The 17,500-nt window shown below is 44.5% G+C and overlaps 1 protein-coding gene across 1 annotated transcript in view; it reads left to right on the plus strand.

Moving 5' to 3' along the window:
* The first annotated feature begins 1,212 nt into the window (after positions 1-1,212).
* fgd (faciogenital dysplasia) overlaps positions 1,213-17,500 on the plus strand; it is a 26,023-nt gene continuing 9,735 nt past the window's right edge. Inside the window, exons 1-8 of the mRNA XM_030785264.1 lie at positions 1,213-1,350; positions 3,234-3,245; positions 3,524-3,530; positions 8,217-8,390; positions 10,225-10,450; positions 11,188-11,821; positions 15,924-16,010; positions 16,927-17,063. Of these exons, the coding sequence (XP_030641124.1) occupies positions 1,213-1,350; positions 3,234-3,245; positions 3,524-3,530; positions 8,217-8,390; positions 10,225-10,450; positions 11,188-11,821; positions 15,924-16,010; positions 16,927-17,063 (1,415 nt within the window). The remainder of the gene's footprint in view (positions 1,351-3,233; positions 3,246-3,523; positions 3,531-8,216; positions 8,391-10,224; positions 10,451-11,187; positions 11,822-15,923; positions 16,011-16,926; positions 17,064-17,500) is intronic.

Here is a 17,500-nt window from a genome sequence, read left to right on the forward strand (position 1 = left end):
CTGTTTATTGCTATTCATTCCTTAATTCAGAAAGTTTGAAACCTGGCCACTGCCTTGTGTCCTTTGCATCAGTTCCACATTGATATGATTACTGTGAATCAAGCACTTTCATTATCAGCCATTTTGGATCCTGATCAAGATTAAGGGGTCCATCTTGGATCACGGTAAATTTTGAACACCCGCAGTGGATTTTGACAGAGGCTCCATTTTGAAGTTTAGTCGCTCTGCCTCCTGCAGATTGGACCCTGAGTCACGCTCCATGAGACATTTTGGGCTTGAGTCATGGTTCTAGTAGCCTGAGGAGGTGCCAGCCTGGATATGACTCACATTAATGTTGCCATTTTGAGGTCATTTTCTGTTTAACTGTACAGAGATGTTCGGCTACCAGGAGAACAAGATGAAAGAATAACATGGCTGCTGTTATACATCAACCCTTGTGTTTGTGCATCATGGAAGGAGAGAAAGAAAGAAAGAGAGAGAGAGAGAGATAGAGGGAAAGAGAATGGAGGAAAGAGAGAGAGAGAGAGGGAGTGTGTGTGTGTATGCATGTGCGTGTGCGTGCATGTGTGTGTCCAGGCATCCACATGCTTTCTGGGCGTAACGCTGTACTAATGATCACAGAGGGTCAGTAAAGCTTTCATCACAGAGGTGGTGTCAGGACGCTCTTAACACGTACTAGCTCTACCCCCCACCCCATCCCCATGTGAATGTGCTGTATTTAAGCCAAACCGGGCAAAGTTTGTGTCCAACTATGTCCACAACCTTCATCTCCTCTGTGCTGACCTGTGTCCGGTTTGGCCACTGGGAGAAAAAAGGAAGTGTGTGTGTGTGTGGTGTGGAGTGTGTGTGTGTGTGTGTGTGTGTGTGTGAATGTGAGTGGCGTGTGTGTTTCCGTCGGCAGCAAAAGCCTTAGAGCATCATCATCATGGTCACACACACACAGACAGTGAAAGGGACACATGTGTTAGAAGATGCTGAGTGAGAGTTGGTGTGTCTGCAGCACTGTTGGACTGTGTGACCTGTGACTGGCTGTGTTAAGCTTCGTCATTATTTGTGTGGCAAGTTTTGCTCTCTTTCCTCTGTTTATTCAGGGGAAGTGAACTGAGGTTCTCTACACCTTCTTTTACAGGAAACGTGACAAAATGCTCATGATACACAGCTCCAATGAACTGACGAGGGCTGATAAAGACACTAAGCACAAACATAAACACAATGCCCACCTCCACCCACCCCAAAAAGTTTATGTTTGCTCCCCCTAACAACACTGCTGCTGAGGGTAGCTGTAGCCTAACGGTTAGAGAAGTTGGCTTGGGACTGAAAGGTTACCGGTTCAATCCCCTGGACTGGCGGGTAAAAACGTGGGTGGGAATGAATAGAGCTCAGCTGAAGTCACCAAGGCACCCAACCCCCAACTGCTCCCTGGGCACTGTGGCTTCAGCTGCCGCTGCCCACTGCCCAGGGGTGTGTGTGTGTGTGTGCTCACTACTCCTAGTGTGTGTTCACTGCTCATGGATGGGTTAAAGGCAGATTACCAATTTCCCTCAGGATCAATAAAGTATCTAAAAAAGTATGCATGATCTGTATTCTGCTATTCTGAGTTACCACAGACTGCGACTGTCATCATGTCACCTACATAACTGTAAAGTCAAACAGGGGTCACAATTCAAGGAAAAAGACATTCTGCATTTCAACACAGAGGAGGGACCCTTGACTTGTCATAGACGACTCTGGGCGGGGCTTGGTTGATGGGTGTGTGCTACATAAGCAGGCCACACCCTGTATGACAGATATCTGCCCAGATATCTGCCTGACCTGTGTCCAGAACATTCAAATCATGTCACACCTTCAACCTGGTCCAGAAGATTCAAATCATGTCACACCTACAACCTAGGCTCCGGTTATGGAACAGCTTCTGGAAAACAACACCAATTGTGTCTTTTAGTTCAAACAAGACTAAGTTGTGCTTTGTTGAGGAGAAATTATTTGGCCATGAGCTGGTTCATGGCTGTGTGCTTTATTAAAGGGGGTTTTGAAATCTCACTCTCTCTCTCTTGCTCTCTCTTCTCCCTCTCTTTCTTTCTCTTCTACTAGTTACTGTTAAAAGTTACACAACCCTCCAAAAGATAAAATTAGCTGAATTCTGCTTCTTACTTGCTGGTTTAGCAGTGTGTTTCTGTGTATGCGTGTGTACATGTGTGTGTGCGTGTGTGTGTACGTGCTGGCTTTGGTCATGTGCTTTCTCTCTTCTCCGTTAATCAGTATGTCACCTGTAGCTAGCGCAGGTGTGTTAGCTCCGTTACTATGGCAACTCTCTCCTCTCCTCTCATTCTTCAATCTGTGCTCTACATATTTCACATTCAGAGCACAGTTTAACCAGGCCTACCGGTTTAACACACACACACACACACACACAAACACACACACACACACACACACACACACACACACACAGACTGAAGCATTTAGAGGCTGTCAGATGTTTTGGAGAAGAAAATCTGGACAGCACTGTGTGTGTCTGCCTCCGGTCTGTAACTTTAATAAGAGACTGTGTGTGTATTTTGTGGTTGGCTATCTCTGGCGTCAAGATCTGTGTGTCTGTTCTGGCTATGCCATCTCTGTCATTTAACAGTCTCTCCTTTTAGTCTTCTTATTCTCCCCTTTTTTATTCTCTCTCTTTTTTAATCCTGCTCTTCTAATCCCTGTTTAAGCTGGTGAGAGATTCTTCATCTGTTAACCAAGCATGCTGGTTTAAATTACCGAAATGACATGTCTTTGTGTGTATGAGCATGTGTGTGTTTGTGTGTGTGTGCGTCTATGTGTGTGTAAGGTACTTGTCACATTGTGTGCCTGTTAGAATATAAATATCTGGAAAATACTGATCAGGGGAATTTTTGTGCTCCCCATACGGGAAAATGTTTTTTGCTGGTGTTTTGTTTTTGTTGATATGGCTGTTACTTTTTAAATAAAAGCCAAAAATGGATTTCAATGGAAAGTTGCCTCTAAGACAAAAAGACAATGTTGTATCTCTGTGTGTGTGTGTGTGGTAGTTCATATGTGAGTGTTGTATAGTGTATAATACAGTGTTTATGAGTACAGAGACACAGTCAGTGTAGTGTGTGTGTATATATATATATATATGTGTGTGTGTGTGTGTGTATATATATATATATATGTATGTGTGTGTGAGAGAGAGAGTGAATGTAAATGTGTGTGTGTGTCTGTGTGTCCTGCAGAGACAGATCAAGGTCAGAAGGCTCATTACTGGAGAAATGTGTGTGTCAGAGAAACTCCAGGGGAGATAATAGGATACAGTCCCTGCCTCTTCCTCTCCCCCTCCCTCAGTGCCCACCCCCCACATGTCCTCTCTCTCTTCTTCTACTTTTCATACCAACACTTCTGACATACTCTCTCCTCCCAGTATGGTGTGTGTGCGTGTATGTGTGTGCGTGTGTGTGTGCCACAGTTGATTTTAATGCTGATAGCAACAGTTTAAAACATCACTCTTTATTGTGATGTTTCATAGGTAACAGGTAAGAGATGTATTATATGTGTATGTGTATATTATATGTGAATGTGTATACTATATGTGTGCTAAACTGATAGATTACCACAAGAAACAATCATCCCTTATGTTGCTTGTTTTAATTAGTGTGTGTGTGTGTGTGTGTGTGTGTGTGTGTGTGTGTGTGTGTGTGTGTGTGTGTCTGTGACTGCCTGTATATGTGTGTGAGAGAGAAAGAGAAAGACAGAGATAGAGGAAAAATATATCAAGAGAGGGAGAAAGATGTCTGGGGTGTACATGTGTGAGGTGATGTTTGTTTGTCTGAGAAAGGCCTCTAGTCATCACTGGATGGCCCAGTACTAATGAATGGTTTTGAGTTTGCAAATTTTGGCCAGTTGGTTTATCTCTCTCTCCCTACACTCACACACACACACACACACACACACACACACACACACACACACACACACACAAGCATGCACAGTGAAAATATGCATGACATAAGTTTCACATACTTTAGCTAGTTCTTTGAGAGCATAGAGACATGTTAGTCTATGGGCACACGCGTGCATGTGTGCATGCCTGCCCGTCTGGTGCGTCTGTTTGCCTGTCTGTCTGTCTGAGAGACCTCAGGGCACACATGTTGAGAACAGGTTGTATCCTTACAAGTGTGGTTCTTTATTTTTTTTCCTTAAATAACAGCCCCCCCCCCTCTTTGCATGCTTACTGATTGAGATGCACATTTTAATGTGTATACATGTATCTAAAGTTTAGGGTCAAGTTTAGGAAAGCTGGACAGAGCATTGCCATAATTATTTACTAACAACTCAGGCTTTCTAAACACAGCACAGGAGACAATTCATTTAGCAGCCAGTCACCACTCTCTGACTGGCTGTTCTTTTCTATAGAGAATAAAAGCATATCTTATTGTGCCATTATCCGATATGTTATTGTTAACATATCGGATTATTTCAGTTTTCCTGTGGGATTATACGGAACAATTATACAGAATTATACGGAACAACATACGGAACAATTATAATATATATAACTATTATACGGAACAATTACGGATGTGTAATTATACGGAACTTAATTATATGGAACAATTACGAATTATACGGAACAATTACGGATGTGTAATTGGATTGCTCTCCACTGCCTGTTTTTGGAATAGTTAAGGAATTATGAGTGTGGCAGTGAAATAGTTAAGGAATTATGAGTGTGGTAATGAGTGTGGCAGCGAAATAGTTAAGGAATTATGAGTGTAGCAGTGCCCTTTGCTCTCTGTCTCTCATTACTCTCTCTCTCTCTCTCTCTCTCTCTTTCATTTTCCATATGCATCCATAAATAAGCTTTGGTCTGAATCTTTGTTTTTCTGCAGGGGTCAGACTTTCACAAGTTTGTTTCATTTAGCACACACACGTACACACACACACAGCGCTTGTGTGTAGAGCTAGTTTTGCAGGTGCAGCCCTGGAGAATAGCAGGTGCAAGGGTGACACACAGGTGTTTTTTAGCTCACCTGGCGACAGGAGTGTGTGTCTGTCTTTTTGCATGTGTGTGTGCACCACAGAGACAATAAGGCTTCAAGGCACAGGGAGGGGACTGGAAGGGCTTGCTTTCATTCTCTCTGTTTGTCACAGATAGGAGACACACACACACACACAGAATTCTGACTCATCGTCACTTCTGTCACATACAATACAGAAGTGAGGGATTTGTTTTTGAATAGTCTCGGAGAACATTTCCTCTGTGAGCAAAGGACAGGAGAAACTACAGCCCTCACTGGTGAGGAGTGAACACTTTCTCTTCTTTTTTCACACTTTCATTCCATACATCGTCAGTCTCTTCTCTGTATCACATAGATTTGATCAAAGTAACGGTCAAAAAGTTCAAACGATTCAATGCCTGTGTACAGGGGGTCTCGGTTGTACTGCTCCAGCGAAAAACGACTTAAGTTTATTCAGTAAATATACTTTCAAATCGCCTTCACGTGTGTGTGTGTGTTGTCGCTGGGGTAAAAATGTTTCCAGTACTCCCTGAAAAACTACTGAGGGTTCTCTTGTCACGCTTGCACAGTGCACGTCCGCTACCGTTGTAAAACGATTTGCCCAATAACAGTGAAAGCTGTTAACGTCTTTAGGAAAGGATACGAAACCATGCCGAAACTGCCCTTCAGCCTTCACTGTGTACCGTTGACTGTTTTCTGTTTCTTGGTTGAAGCGGGCTTAGTTCCAAGATTCACACGACTGTTCCCACGACGACAGATAATTTAGTTTCCGTGATAATGTGCAGTTTTTTGGTCTCATTGTTTACCTTTCGTGTTAAGTTGACACACTAACCGTGAAGGACAGCTCGGCTGTCTCCTATGGGCCAACAGTTTCTGGTAAATGGAATTTGTCCTTTTTATTGGTCAGTTGTATTTTATCCTGCGGTCCGTTTGATGGCGCGCGTGAGTATCTGTCTGTATGTGTCTAAAATAAGTTTTATCATGAAGCTGAGTGTCATCGGAGCATGATGATCAGAAGGCTTTCCCGGGTGCTGGAGGAGAGCTCATGAATGTGCATTCCGCGGCGAGGCAAGAGGCGCTAACGGGCTTCATTACGTGCGAATAGTTAAATACTGCCCCGGAGCACTTAGGAAAAAAGTCTACAGATGAGAACTGGTCCTCGCGCTGCGGGAGAGAGATGGGGGGTTGGGGGCGTGAGGGGGGTGTGGAGAGGGGAATGGTGTTTTGTGTTTATGGTTCTACAGAAACACACTCACTGATAAGTCTTGCAGGAAGCAGACACGCGCGCGTGCGCGCACACACGCATGGGATGTTTCAGACTGGGTGTAGTGTGTGCTTTACAAAGGCCTATTACAATGGTGTTAGTACTTACTCACATCAAGAAAAAGAGTCATTAAGTGAGGGAGCTGACAAAGAACAGCTTAATGTGAATGGGCACATTTACTGCTCAACTGGAGAATACTCTAAAACACACACACACACACACACACACACACACACACAGAATTGAAGGAAGAGAGAAGAAATTGGAGCAAAAGGGAGCGAGAGGGAGAGAGAGAAAGAGAGTGGGTCAAACATGTTAGAGGGTATAGGTGTGTTGCTTGAATTCTGTTGAATGTTAATTCTCATGTTGTGTGTTGTGAGATAAACGTGCTTGTCACCTCTCTGAACTCGTCACACTTCAGTGGTGTAATGTCCCTGAATACCTGCATGCCACCCCAGAGTTACTGCTCATCTCAGCATTCTTCACACACACATTATTGGCCAGCTGAAACCCGTACTGTGTGTGTGTGTGTGTGTGTGTGAGAGACGCCCTGCTAACGTGCTCATCACAAACACTAATTGATTTCTGAATGTCCTTGGCAGAGAGCCAAGCAGAGCCTGTCAGGTAAAGACTTACTTCATCACAGACTGCCACCGAGTAAAACCTCACAGACTGTCACTGACTCACAGTCCATGAGAGCCATAGCCCCACAGTGCACCTATGTGTGGGGTTGTGTTTTTCAGAATGCCCTAATGATCAGTTCATATGTCGATCTCTGTGGGCTCTCTGGTCGACTTCCCACTGCTAGAAAGGCATTGTGTATAAATGACAACCTCAAAGTCATTTTGTCTTCCCTGGTGTCAGATGTTCACGATACTCACCCACTCACTTGCTCTCTCTCTCTCTATCTCTCACTCCCCCTGCTTCTCTCTGTGTGTGTGTATAAGATTGACTTGACTGATCTGGGTTCAGTGATGTCTCACTCTGGGGTGGTATTTGTCTCTGGTGATGTATGGATACAGTGAGTATGACCTTGACTCTGTCGTAACCAGTCAGGTTGTATGATGTGCAGAACAACCTACTATTTGAATGGGTCCAGTTAAGCCAGTTCTCAGATGGGGCTGAGAACTCAAGCTAAGTAAAGGTGACTCTCCAAGGGGTCTGGGTTACATCCTCAGAAATCTGTGTGTTTACTGGAATATGCCGTGAGAGCAGTGTTTACTGTGCCGTGAGAGCTGTGTTTACTGGAATATGCTGTAGCTGTGTTTACTGTGCCGTGAGAGCTGTGTTTACTGTAATATGCTGTTAGAGCTGTGTTTACTGTGCTGTTAGAGCTGTGTTTACTGTAATATGCCGTGAGAGCTGTGTTTATTGTAATATGCTGTGAGAGCTGTGTTTACTGTGCCGTGAGAGCTGTGTTTACTGTAATATGCTGTGAGAGCTGTGTTTACTGTGCCGTGAGAGCTGTGTTTACTGTAATATGCTGTGAGAGCTGTGTTTACTGTAATATGCCATGAGAGCTGTGTTTACTGTAATATGCCGTGAGAGCTGTGTTTACTGTAATATGCCGTGAGAGCTGTGTTTACTGTGCCGTGAGAGCTGTGTTTAGTGTGCCGTAAGAGCTGTGTTTACTGTGCCGTGATAGCTGTGTTTACTGTAATATGCCGTGAGAGCTGTGTTTACTGTGCCGTTAGAGCTGTGTTTACTGTAATATGCTGTGAGAGTTGTGTTTACTGTGCGGTGAGATTTATGCTGGAGAACTGAAATTACATGTGGGTCTATGGACCGTGCAGTGGTTGTCAGGAAAGTGACCAGTATCGAGAAGTGTCTTTTAAAGAAAATGTCACAGATATTCATTAAATATACAGTAAATAGTGCAATCTGAATTCATCTGTCCACCTGACTGTCTGTCTGTCTGTCTGTCTGTCTCTTCACAGACCTGTCTCCATCCATCCTACCATACCCGTGCGGGCCAGTAGACTTACTGCCCTCACCCTTGCCAAGAAAGAAAGCCCCGCCTCCTCCCAGACCATGCCCTGCCCAAATTACAGAAAAGCCCCGTCCAGAGCCCAGAGCCACAGCCAGGAAGCCCACCTCGCAGAAACCTCAAGGTACCGCCCCTTCCTGTCTCACAGGTGTCAATCAGCATCACCGTGGTAACAGTGACAGCTGCTGTTTTATCTTTCCTGGTCTGTTCATTCACACCTTTCACAAATAATTGGCACCTACAGATGAATGGTGCATATGGACTTTGCAGTTTTTCTGGCAGTTCTGTTCTGCCATTGACTCTCTTATTTGTTACTATATGGTATTTACAATTTATAATTTTGTTATTTGGCAGACGCTTTTAGCAAAAGCGACTTACAATCAGTGCATCAGTCTGATTTCTAATACCTCATAAGCAGAGATCACAATAAGACTGAGCGTCAGTTTGCCCCTTCGTATTGCGCCCCTGGAATACTTTGACAAACACAGATACAAGACAAGCTTTTTTTTTTTTTATGGAAAGGGACGGTGAGGCAGTGGGGGACAGGTGAGTTCTAAAGAGGTGGGTTTTCAGTTTCCTGCGGAAGATGGTAAGAGATTCCGCAGTCCTAACTGCATGAGAGAGGTCGTTCCACCACCAAGGGGCAATGGCGGAGAAGAGGCGTGGTCGGGAGGAGCGGCCACCGGGTTCCCGAAGTGAGGGGACCGTCGGTCGTCCAGAGGTCGTAGAGCGGAGGGTCCTAGTAGGGGTATATGGAGTTATAAGGGACTGAAGGTATGATGGGGTGGAGCCTCTTGTGGCCTGGTAGGCCAGCACCAGTGTCTTGAACTGGATGCGGGCAGCTACTGGAAGCCAGTGGAGCACAGTAAGCAGTGGAGTGACATGAGAGTGCTTGGGGAGGTTGACAAATCAATATATCCATTTATCCATTTGGATTTCCATTGTTTGTTTTCTTTTGTTTGTCGTAACTCTTTGAGAGGATGGAGACACAATGGAAAGGTTTTTTGGGCATCTCTTTAACCTGACGAGACAGAGATGCTCAAGCAGCTGTGTACAGGTTTACAGCTTACACCCTAATCTGCTCAGAACTGAATGATATCTGACTGATATCTTAGGTTTTTCTGTGTGTGTGTGTGTGTGTGTGAGTGATAGAGAGAACATCTTTCTATGGACACGAATCCAGGAGAATCATATTGTGGTTGAAAAGTGCGGATGTTATGTATGTGTGAGTTTGTGTTATGGCTTATGCAGAGCTGTCGTTGTGTTTTTGTTGCTTTATTCAGAGACAGACAGGCAGACAGAGAGAAAGAGAGAAAAAGAGAGAGAGGAAGGAAGTGGAGAACTCACAGAGAGCAAAGCTGGTATCACGCAAAAAAAGCTTCCTGAATTTAGCTTCTCCTATTTGAAACCGATAAAATATGTCATATTACACTCAAATACCATTTTATCAGATGGTCATGACAAACCCATAACAGTCAAACATTTCATGCACATAAATGATTCCTGCAAAGTGCCTACAAACTTGAGGCCTTTTCACTTCTCTTTCTCATCTGCGACAGTGTGTGTGTGTGTTTGTGCATGTGTGTGTTTTATATATCTCACATTGTAACCACACTCAACTCACATGCAGTTCTACATCCTGTTCTCAAAGCAGGAAGCAGTTGCTCACTCGGACTGGCTGAACCTCACTTATCCTCTGCTATTCTCTCGTTTTATTTACCTTATTCTTTAAAAAAAAAAAGAAAAAACATTGTTCACTCATTCACGCTTTCTTGGAATTTTGGCTGACAGCAGACTCTGCTTGGCGATGGAGACTTGTTCTCTTGGTTACCGCTCAACGATCTGGAATCAGACAGCAGTTACAGGGACCAAATTTATTTGACCCACTCTTTTCTTTCTCTCTCTCTCTCTCTCTCTCTCTCTCTCTCTCTCTCTCTCTCTCTGTGTCTGCCTGTCAGTGCCCCCTAAACCGGCCCACCTGTTGGAGCTGGGGCAGGACAAGCGGCCAAAGAGGATCCCCCCAGCCCCCTGCCGTCCTCTCCCCACACCTCCTCCAAAACCCAGGACCTGCCAGGGACCCAGTAGACCTGGCTCAGATCAGGCCCAGGAACCACAGACCACCACCTCCACCTCCACCTCCACCAAGAGTGTGTGTCTGCTCATTGAGAAGTTTGAGAATTCCAGGTAAGATTAAAACAGATGTGCAGAGAGGAAAGAAACGTGTGTATGTGTGTGTGTGTATATGTGTATGTATTAGGAGGTGATAATGTATGTGTGTTTTCCGTGTTTGTGTGTGTGTGCTGGGAATGTGCGAGTGTGCCAGTTTAAGTTCATTCGTTTTATTCTGAGTATGAATGTGTGTGTGTTTCCTCCATACAGAAAGAGAGAGACTTTTCTGAGAATGCTAAAACGTCTTCAATGATGCATCAGAAATACCTAAAGTGTGTGTGTGTGTGTGTACGTGTTTAGTAATTGTGGATAGTCAGTGATGATGACTTTAATAGTGTTTTATTTGTCGAGAATCATATTTGTTTTGTGGTGAGTCATGCTCACTGGACTGGATTGTCTGTAGATATTTGAACATTGAATCTTTGTTGATTCAGTGATAATTCTGTGTTTGACTGTCAGTGATAATTCTGTGTGTGTCTGTCAGTGATAATTCTGTGTTTGACCATCAGTGATAATTCTGTGTGTGTGTGTCAGTGATAATTCTGTGTGTGCGTGTGTGTGTCAGTGATAATTCTGTGTGTGTGTGAGTGTGTGTGTCAGTGATAATTCTGTGTGTGTCTGTCAGTAATAATTCTGTATTTGACTGTCAGTGATAATTCTGTGTCTGACTGTCAGTGATAATTCTGTGTGTGTGTGTCAGTGGTAGTTCTGTGTGTGTCTGTCAGTGATAATTCTGTGTGTCTCATTGTAAGGGTCCCCATTCTGGGCGTCCAGCAAAGGCCCGCACTCGGGTTGTTTCTGAATATGGAGGCTCCGCCCACAGCCGAGGCTGACTCTGCCCCTGACCCAGGATCAGCAGCAACAGGTCCTCAGGACTGTGCCTCTGTGGAGGGACTTGTACAGAATGCCTCTGAGAGGTCATCGGATGTTCCGGAACTTTCTGAGTTTGTCTCTTTACGTGTCGATAGTTCTGACAAACCCGAAAATGACGCATACCAGGACTGTATCCGTAACGACATGGAACACAACCATAGTGATGCGGAGGGTGACCACAGTGATGTGGACCGTAACAATGGTGACGTGGAAGCTAATGCTTTGACGCAGGGTTCTAATGAACGTGGTGATAGTCAGGATGTTGGAGAGACGGAAGCAAATGGAAAAATCCCAAACAGAGATAGTGGTATTGACAGCCCGTCATGCGGTGCGGAGGTAGACGTCTTCCAGAATGAGGACACCATCGAAGAGGAGGAGAGGAATGACAGCGTTGCCACAGAAACGGAGAGCGTGTCCTGTCTGACTGCAGGCAACAAACGGGACTCGACACAGGATGAGGACAGTGACCTGGACGAAGGGAGCAGCGGTGAACCAGACAGCCTGGAGATAAAAGTAAAAAAAAACACACACACACACACACACACACATATATACACATACACTCGCACATATACGCGCGCACACACACACACACACACACACACACCCACACACACATATACACACCATATAGTAACCTCTGGCCAACTTCTGTTAGCCACTCTTAGTGCTGGTCACCCTAGTGTAAAAGTTCAACCCTGGATTCTCACTCCTCAGTGCTTCAAGAGGGCCTTGTGTGAGAACTTATCAATGACCTTCCTGTGACCTTTCTGTTTCAAATCCATCTTCACCTGTTTCCTCCATCCTCTGCAGTCTCTTCCATTCTTCCCTAATTTTATCTGCCAGGTCAAAAGATGCATGTGATTATCAAACACGTGTAGAAAATCCTGCGTGTTCTCCGGCCCGTGTGGCCAGCTCATCTGATTCACTGCTCCGTGAGTGTCTGAGGATTAGAAACAGGCCAGTTTGGACCAGAACTGAACCAGTATGTGGACTGGTTGGAGTTTCCCCTCAAACCTAGAGTTAGGAAATAGGTGTTTTCAGCTGTGGGTTGACTTTCCCTGCTGAGTGCTTGTTTTAGGCGGAGAGTCTTTGTGATGAGGAACATTAGTGCCGTGAGGAGGAAGCAGGCTGCTGATGTGAGGGGCAGGCATGTTAGTGTAATTCCTTGTAAAATCACTAGTCTGTCTGGTTTTTGGTTTGATTGTATTACCTTTGTGCTCTTCTTCCTGACATGCTGTGTTGTTTTCATGTCTAGTTCTTAGCAATGACGTCTGCTGTTCAAAAAAACCCTTGTCTCAAATTGTGATTGCATTACTGAGTGATTGTTAGAAATACACAGAAAGAAGAAGAAGAAGAAGAAGAGTGTCTCTAGAGAGTTTGTTGATAATGTTTGATAGGGAGAACTAGGTTGGTGCTGGATCTCAATGGTGAGAATGACGTAGAAACCAGTTATCTCTCACGACTCTGGTGGTTTTATGTTGTTTTGACTGAATGGATCTGTGTGTGTGTGTGTGTGTGTGTGTGTGTGTGGGCAGTTTGCTGATGTAGGCAGAACTCTGTGCCCGTCAATTGGGCAAAATGCCCTGTTTGCTTGGAGCCGCTCTGCTATGGGTTTCGGTTGACCTTCAACACAGCCAAATGACAGTGGAAAATTACTGTCATCAGCGCAGGTTATTCATGGAGGAAAAACAAAAAAGAGAGAAGGAAAGCTAAACAGGGCGCTGTTCGATAGAATTGTGCTTGGGACTGATTATGTGTACCTTACACTGATTGGGAGTTTCTGCTCCTTAGAATTACATAGTGAGAACAGAAAAAATCCTTTGGAACTGTAAGGTTTGGGCTGGTTATCTTTAAACAGTAACTCATTCAACAGTTTCCATCTGCAAAGGATGAAGACCACGTAACCACAAATTTTACTTTTTTGGGGTTTTTTTTCTTTAATTTATCTTTACCCTTCGATGGAGGTGGAAAGAAAGATAAGAGAAAAGGTGGAAAATAGCAGTCATGTGTATGAATAGTCACAGTTTAATCACATAACGCAATTTTACTGCTCTACACCCAGTCAAAGGGCTAGCGTACGTTAGAGCCTTTTCATGTTTGTGAGCAATGGTACAAACCTCTGCAAATCTAAAGGAAGATGAAGTTGCTCACAGGCGTAATTATGAGAGTGACAAAGATGTTTCCCTCTGCTCTTGTTTCTGCATCGCTCATGACCAAAGCTATTTTTTAGCAGTTTTTATCCGTGATGGCTTGTCTCTGCTCTGCTGAGACTAGCTGCAGGGTTTCCGTTGGCTTGTGGGAACTCGGGCACCTATTTGCGTCTGTGTATCTTTTGTTAAACTGTGTGGGCTGTAATGTCTCATTTGTTTAGATTTCAGACTGACATGTAGAACATCCCTTACTTTACCTACATATTCACAGTCAAATTCAGGGCTTTACTGGCATTAACATGGAAATAGTAATAATTAAAAAAAACCCACCCGCATATGGAGTAACCACACACAGCGAGGATGTCACACATTCTGAACTGTTGGAGTTCTGAAAGGTGACAGCTGTAAGCATAAACCATTACAGTATTCAGTATGTGTACTTCAGGGCCACACATCTCTCTCTCTCCTTCTCTTTCTCTCTCTCCCCATTTACCTTTCCAAGCTGTGACTCAGCTAGAGTTTCACTGAAGGGTGTGTTAATGACAGGAGCTAATTGTGTTGGTGAGGTCATTATACTACTGAGGTTAAATGTTCAGACACATAAGCTGGGCACACTGCGCCTCTGACCTGCTTTTCAGAATGGTGTGCCAGAACAAGCAGAGTTACTCTTAAACCTTATTTATGCTCGTAAGCTAGGTGTGTGTGTGTGTGTGTGTGTGTGTGTGTGTGTGTGTGTGTGTGTGCCGCTTTCAGTTCCACCCAAATCAGATGACTGTTGAAGGATAGTCCATGCACTACCAAACTGGGATGTGAAATAACTGTTTTAGATGAGGCCTAGTTTGAGATTAGTTCTGGGCGTGAATGACGGTTAAAGTCCTGGTTCCTCTCACTGAGGCACCGGGATACAGTCAGTCTATGACACCCTGACCTTTGACATCACCTGTCTGTCTGCTCCCTAAGTCTGTCAGCCTTAAATGAATGAGTCAAAAGTCTTCTTTTTTAACCGTTCAGCTTCACATGGTTTGTGTTTTTGTTGGCTTAAATATTGTCACATGTGGACTGTCAGGGAAATGACAGATGAGATGTAAAGCGAGTGCACTTCCTCTTTCCTGTCAGCAGTGGAGGGTTGGGCCAGCCCTGGTAAAGTAAAGAGGTTTATCACACACTCACACCAGTGACTGGGTGGCTTTCTGACACAGACATCCCAGACCAGTTTGGCACTGCATGGACTCTCCAACAGAAGCCGGCTGATTTGGGTGGACCCGTGGAATACACACACACACACACACACACACACACACACACAGCTGAGCATTGATAGGATAGAAAGATGTAGATGAAGGTGATTGAGAGAGAGATGGGAGGAGAGGAGAGGAGAGGAGAGAGAGTTTTGAGTTGTCTGCAGGAGTCAGCTGTGTTTTTCTCTTCAGTTTAAAAATTTGGGAAACGCCTCACACACCCGTACATACCTATCCTCTCCCTGACAATACCACAAATACACACCCACACACGCACGCACACACACACACACACACACTAACTACCACACACCCTCACAACCTGACAACACCCATACTTTCACATTGCACACTGTTGTACCTGGCAAAACACTCCCATGCTCTCTACAGAAAACGCACACACCACAAACACACACAGAGTGATGTGGACGCGTTCTAGGTCAGGTCAGATTCACTCCTGTGTAATGACTCGTTGTCTTCCTGTGTTTCCTAAGTGTGACGTTCACTGTGGTGTACAGGAAATGAGTCTGTAGTTGTGTGTTTGAGTGTGTGTATGTTTGTGCGTTTCTGTGTATTTTTGTGTCTGAACAAATAACATATTAATAGGCTGTCACACAGGATGTGGGCTGGAGCAGTGTAGATCATGACAGTGAGAGAGAGAGAGAGAGAGACAGAGGGAGAGGGAGACAGAGACAGAGATGAAAGAGATATAGAGAAATGTTTTTTTGAAGACACTAACTCTAATGGCACAGTGTGTGTGTGTGAGAGAGAGAGAGAGAACTGAAGTTTGTGTTGTTTGTTAGTCTCTGAGTTGTTACCCTGGCTGTCTCCGTGCCCCAGTGTCATTGTTTGAGGAGGTGCCTCTCTGGAGGAGGTGCAGCGCATTGTATTCGTCACTGAGTGAAATGAGGTTACTGCTCTGGGTAACCAGAGCTGCTCTTTTGAAATTTGGATGTGCGCAGTCTTCAAAGATGTAGTTCACAACCCTAGTCCCAGACCAAACTCCACAGACACACACACACACACACACACACACATACACACACACTCTCTAGGCAAAAAATGTTTAAAAAACGAATAAAATGATGAAAGTGAATGGTTGTTAATTTGTGCTGTTTAAAACATAATTGACAGGAGATGAGATGAGAGAATCCATCCCAGTGCTTGGTGAGTATTGATGTAAACTTGTCTCTGTCTTTGCTCCTTTAGACTCAGTGTTCACAGACCCAGGACCAGAAGCTGTTGAACATCGCTAAAGAGCTGCTTCAGACAGAAGAAGCTTATGTTAAACGACTCAATCTGCTGGACCAGGTAACACATGCACACATGCATACACACACACACACGCACACACACGCACACACACACGCGCGCACACACACATATGCATACACACACGCATATACACACACACACAGACACACACATGCATACACATATACACACACACGGACACACACATGCACACGAGTGGATACACACATGCACACACTCACAGAAGTGTTTTGCAGTTTGTATTCAAGTTATGTGTGAAAACTTTGGGATGACGTTTATGTCAGTGTTGCTGAGGAGTGATAAGTCTTTACTTCAGAATGAGAAGGACTCCAATTCACATGGACCAGACAAATGTGCTCACTTCTCATTTCGTCCTCACCGTCTAGCTGTTTCAAGGACACTTGGATCATACAAATATCAAAACACACACACACACATACACAGGGTGTAGCAGTGTGCCCTAAATACCAAATACACATTTGTCACATTTGATTGAGTCTCTCATAATTGGAGCCTAAGCTGGATTATACACCACAACTGTTTATTGAACACACACTTGCTCTTGCTCTCTCTCTCTCTCTCTCTCTCTCTCTCTCTCTCTCTCTCTCTCTCACACACACACACACACACACAAACTCACACACATATTCACAAACACTCTCTCCTACACACGCTTAGATTCACACACACACACACACACACACACCAGGCACATCCAGCATGCACAAGCCTATTCCCATATTGTTTAATGATTGTGGGCAGAGTGGCACCAGAGGAAGAGGCTATGTTACAGTGAGTCTGTAAACTCTCTGTGTTCTCTGTTTTTTCCCACACATTTGTGTGCTGACTCTCCAGGTCGTCTCAATAAAAAGACTACAGTAATGGTTCATGCATGTACTCTTCTGAAGACCTGTATGATGTCTTGTAAAGACCTCTCTCTCTCTCTCTTTAGGTGTTCTGTACTAAGCTGACAGAAGCTGGTATTCCTGGAGAAGTTATTAACGGCATCTTCTCCAATATCTCCTCCATCTACCTTTTTCACCATCGGTTCCTCCTGCCTGAGCTTCAAACACGTATCACACAGGAGTGGTGAGAGAAAATTACACACACACAAATCACACACACATCACCCACATACATCAAGCACATACAAACATACATGGCACACGCACACACAGACACAGACACATGCACACATGCACACACACATTCACACATTACACAGATGGATTGTTTAGATGTGAGTGAAAAGGCTACCACAGAAACTGGCATACAGAGACTAGAAACCCTGACAGACACAGCGACCTACACCACACAGACCATGTGTGCGTGTTCTTGTGAGCATTCTGTCTGAAACAGTGTGAAAACCCTGTGACCTACCAAGCCTCACAGACAACAGAGACTATACCACGATATGTGTGTGTGTGTGTGTGTTTGTGTGTTTGTGTGTGTGTGTGTGTGTGTGCTTGTGTATTTATTTCTTGGTTTGTGTGTGTGTCTAAGAGCCATACGCCCTCTGTGAAGAA

The sequence above is a fragment of the Chanos chanos genome, chromosome 9, assembly GCF_902362185.1.
Source record: "Chanos chanos chromosome 9, fChaCha1.1, whole genome shotgun sequence".
Classification (NCBI taxonomy): domain Eukaryota; kingdom Metazoa; phylum Chordata; class Actinopteri; order Gonorynchiformes; family Chanidae; genus Chanos; species Chanos chanos.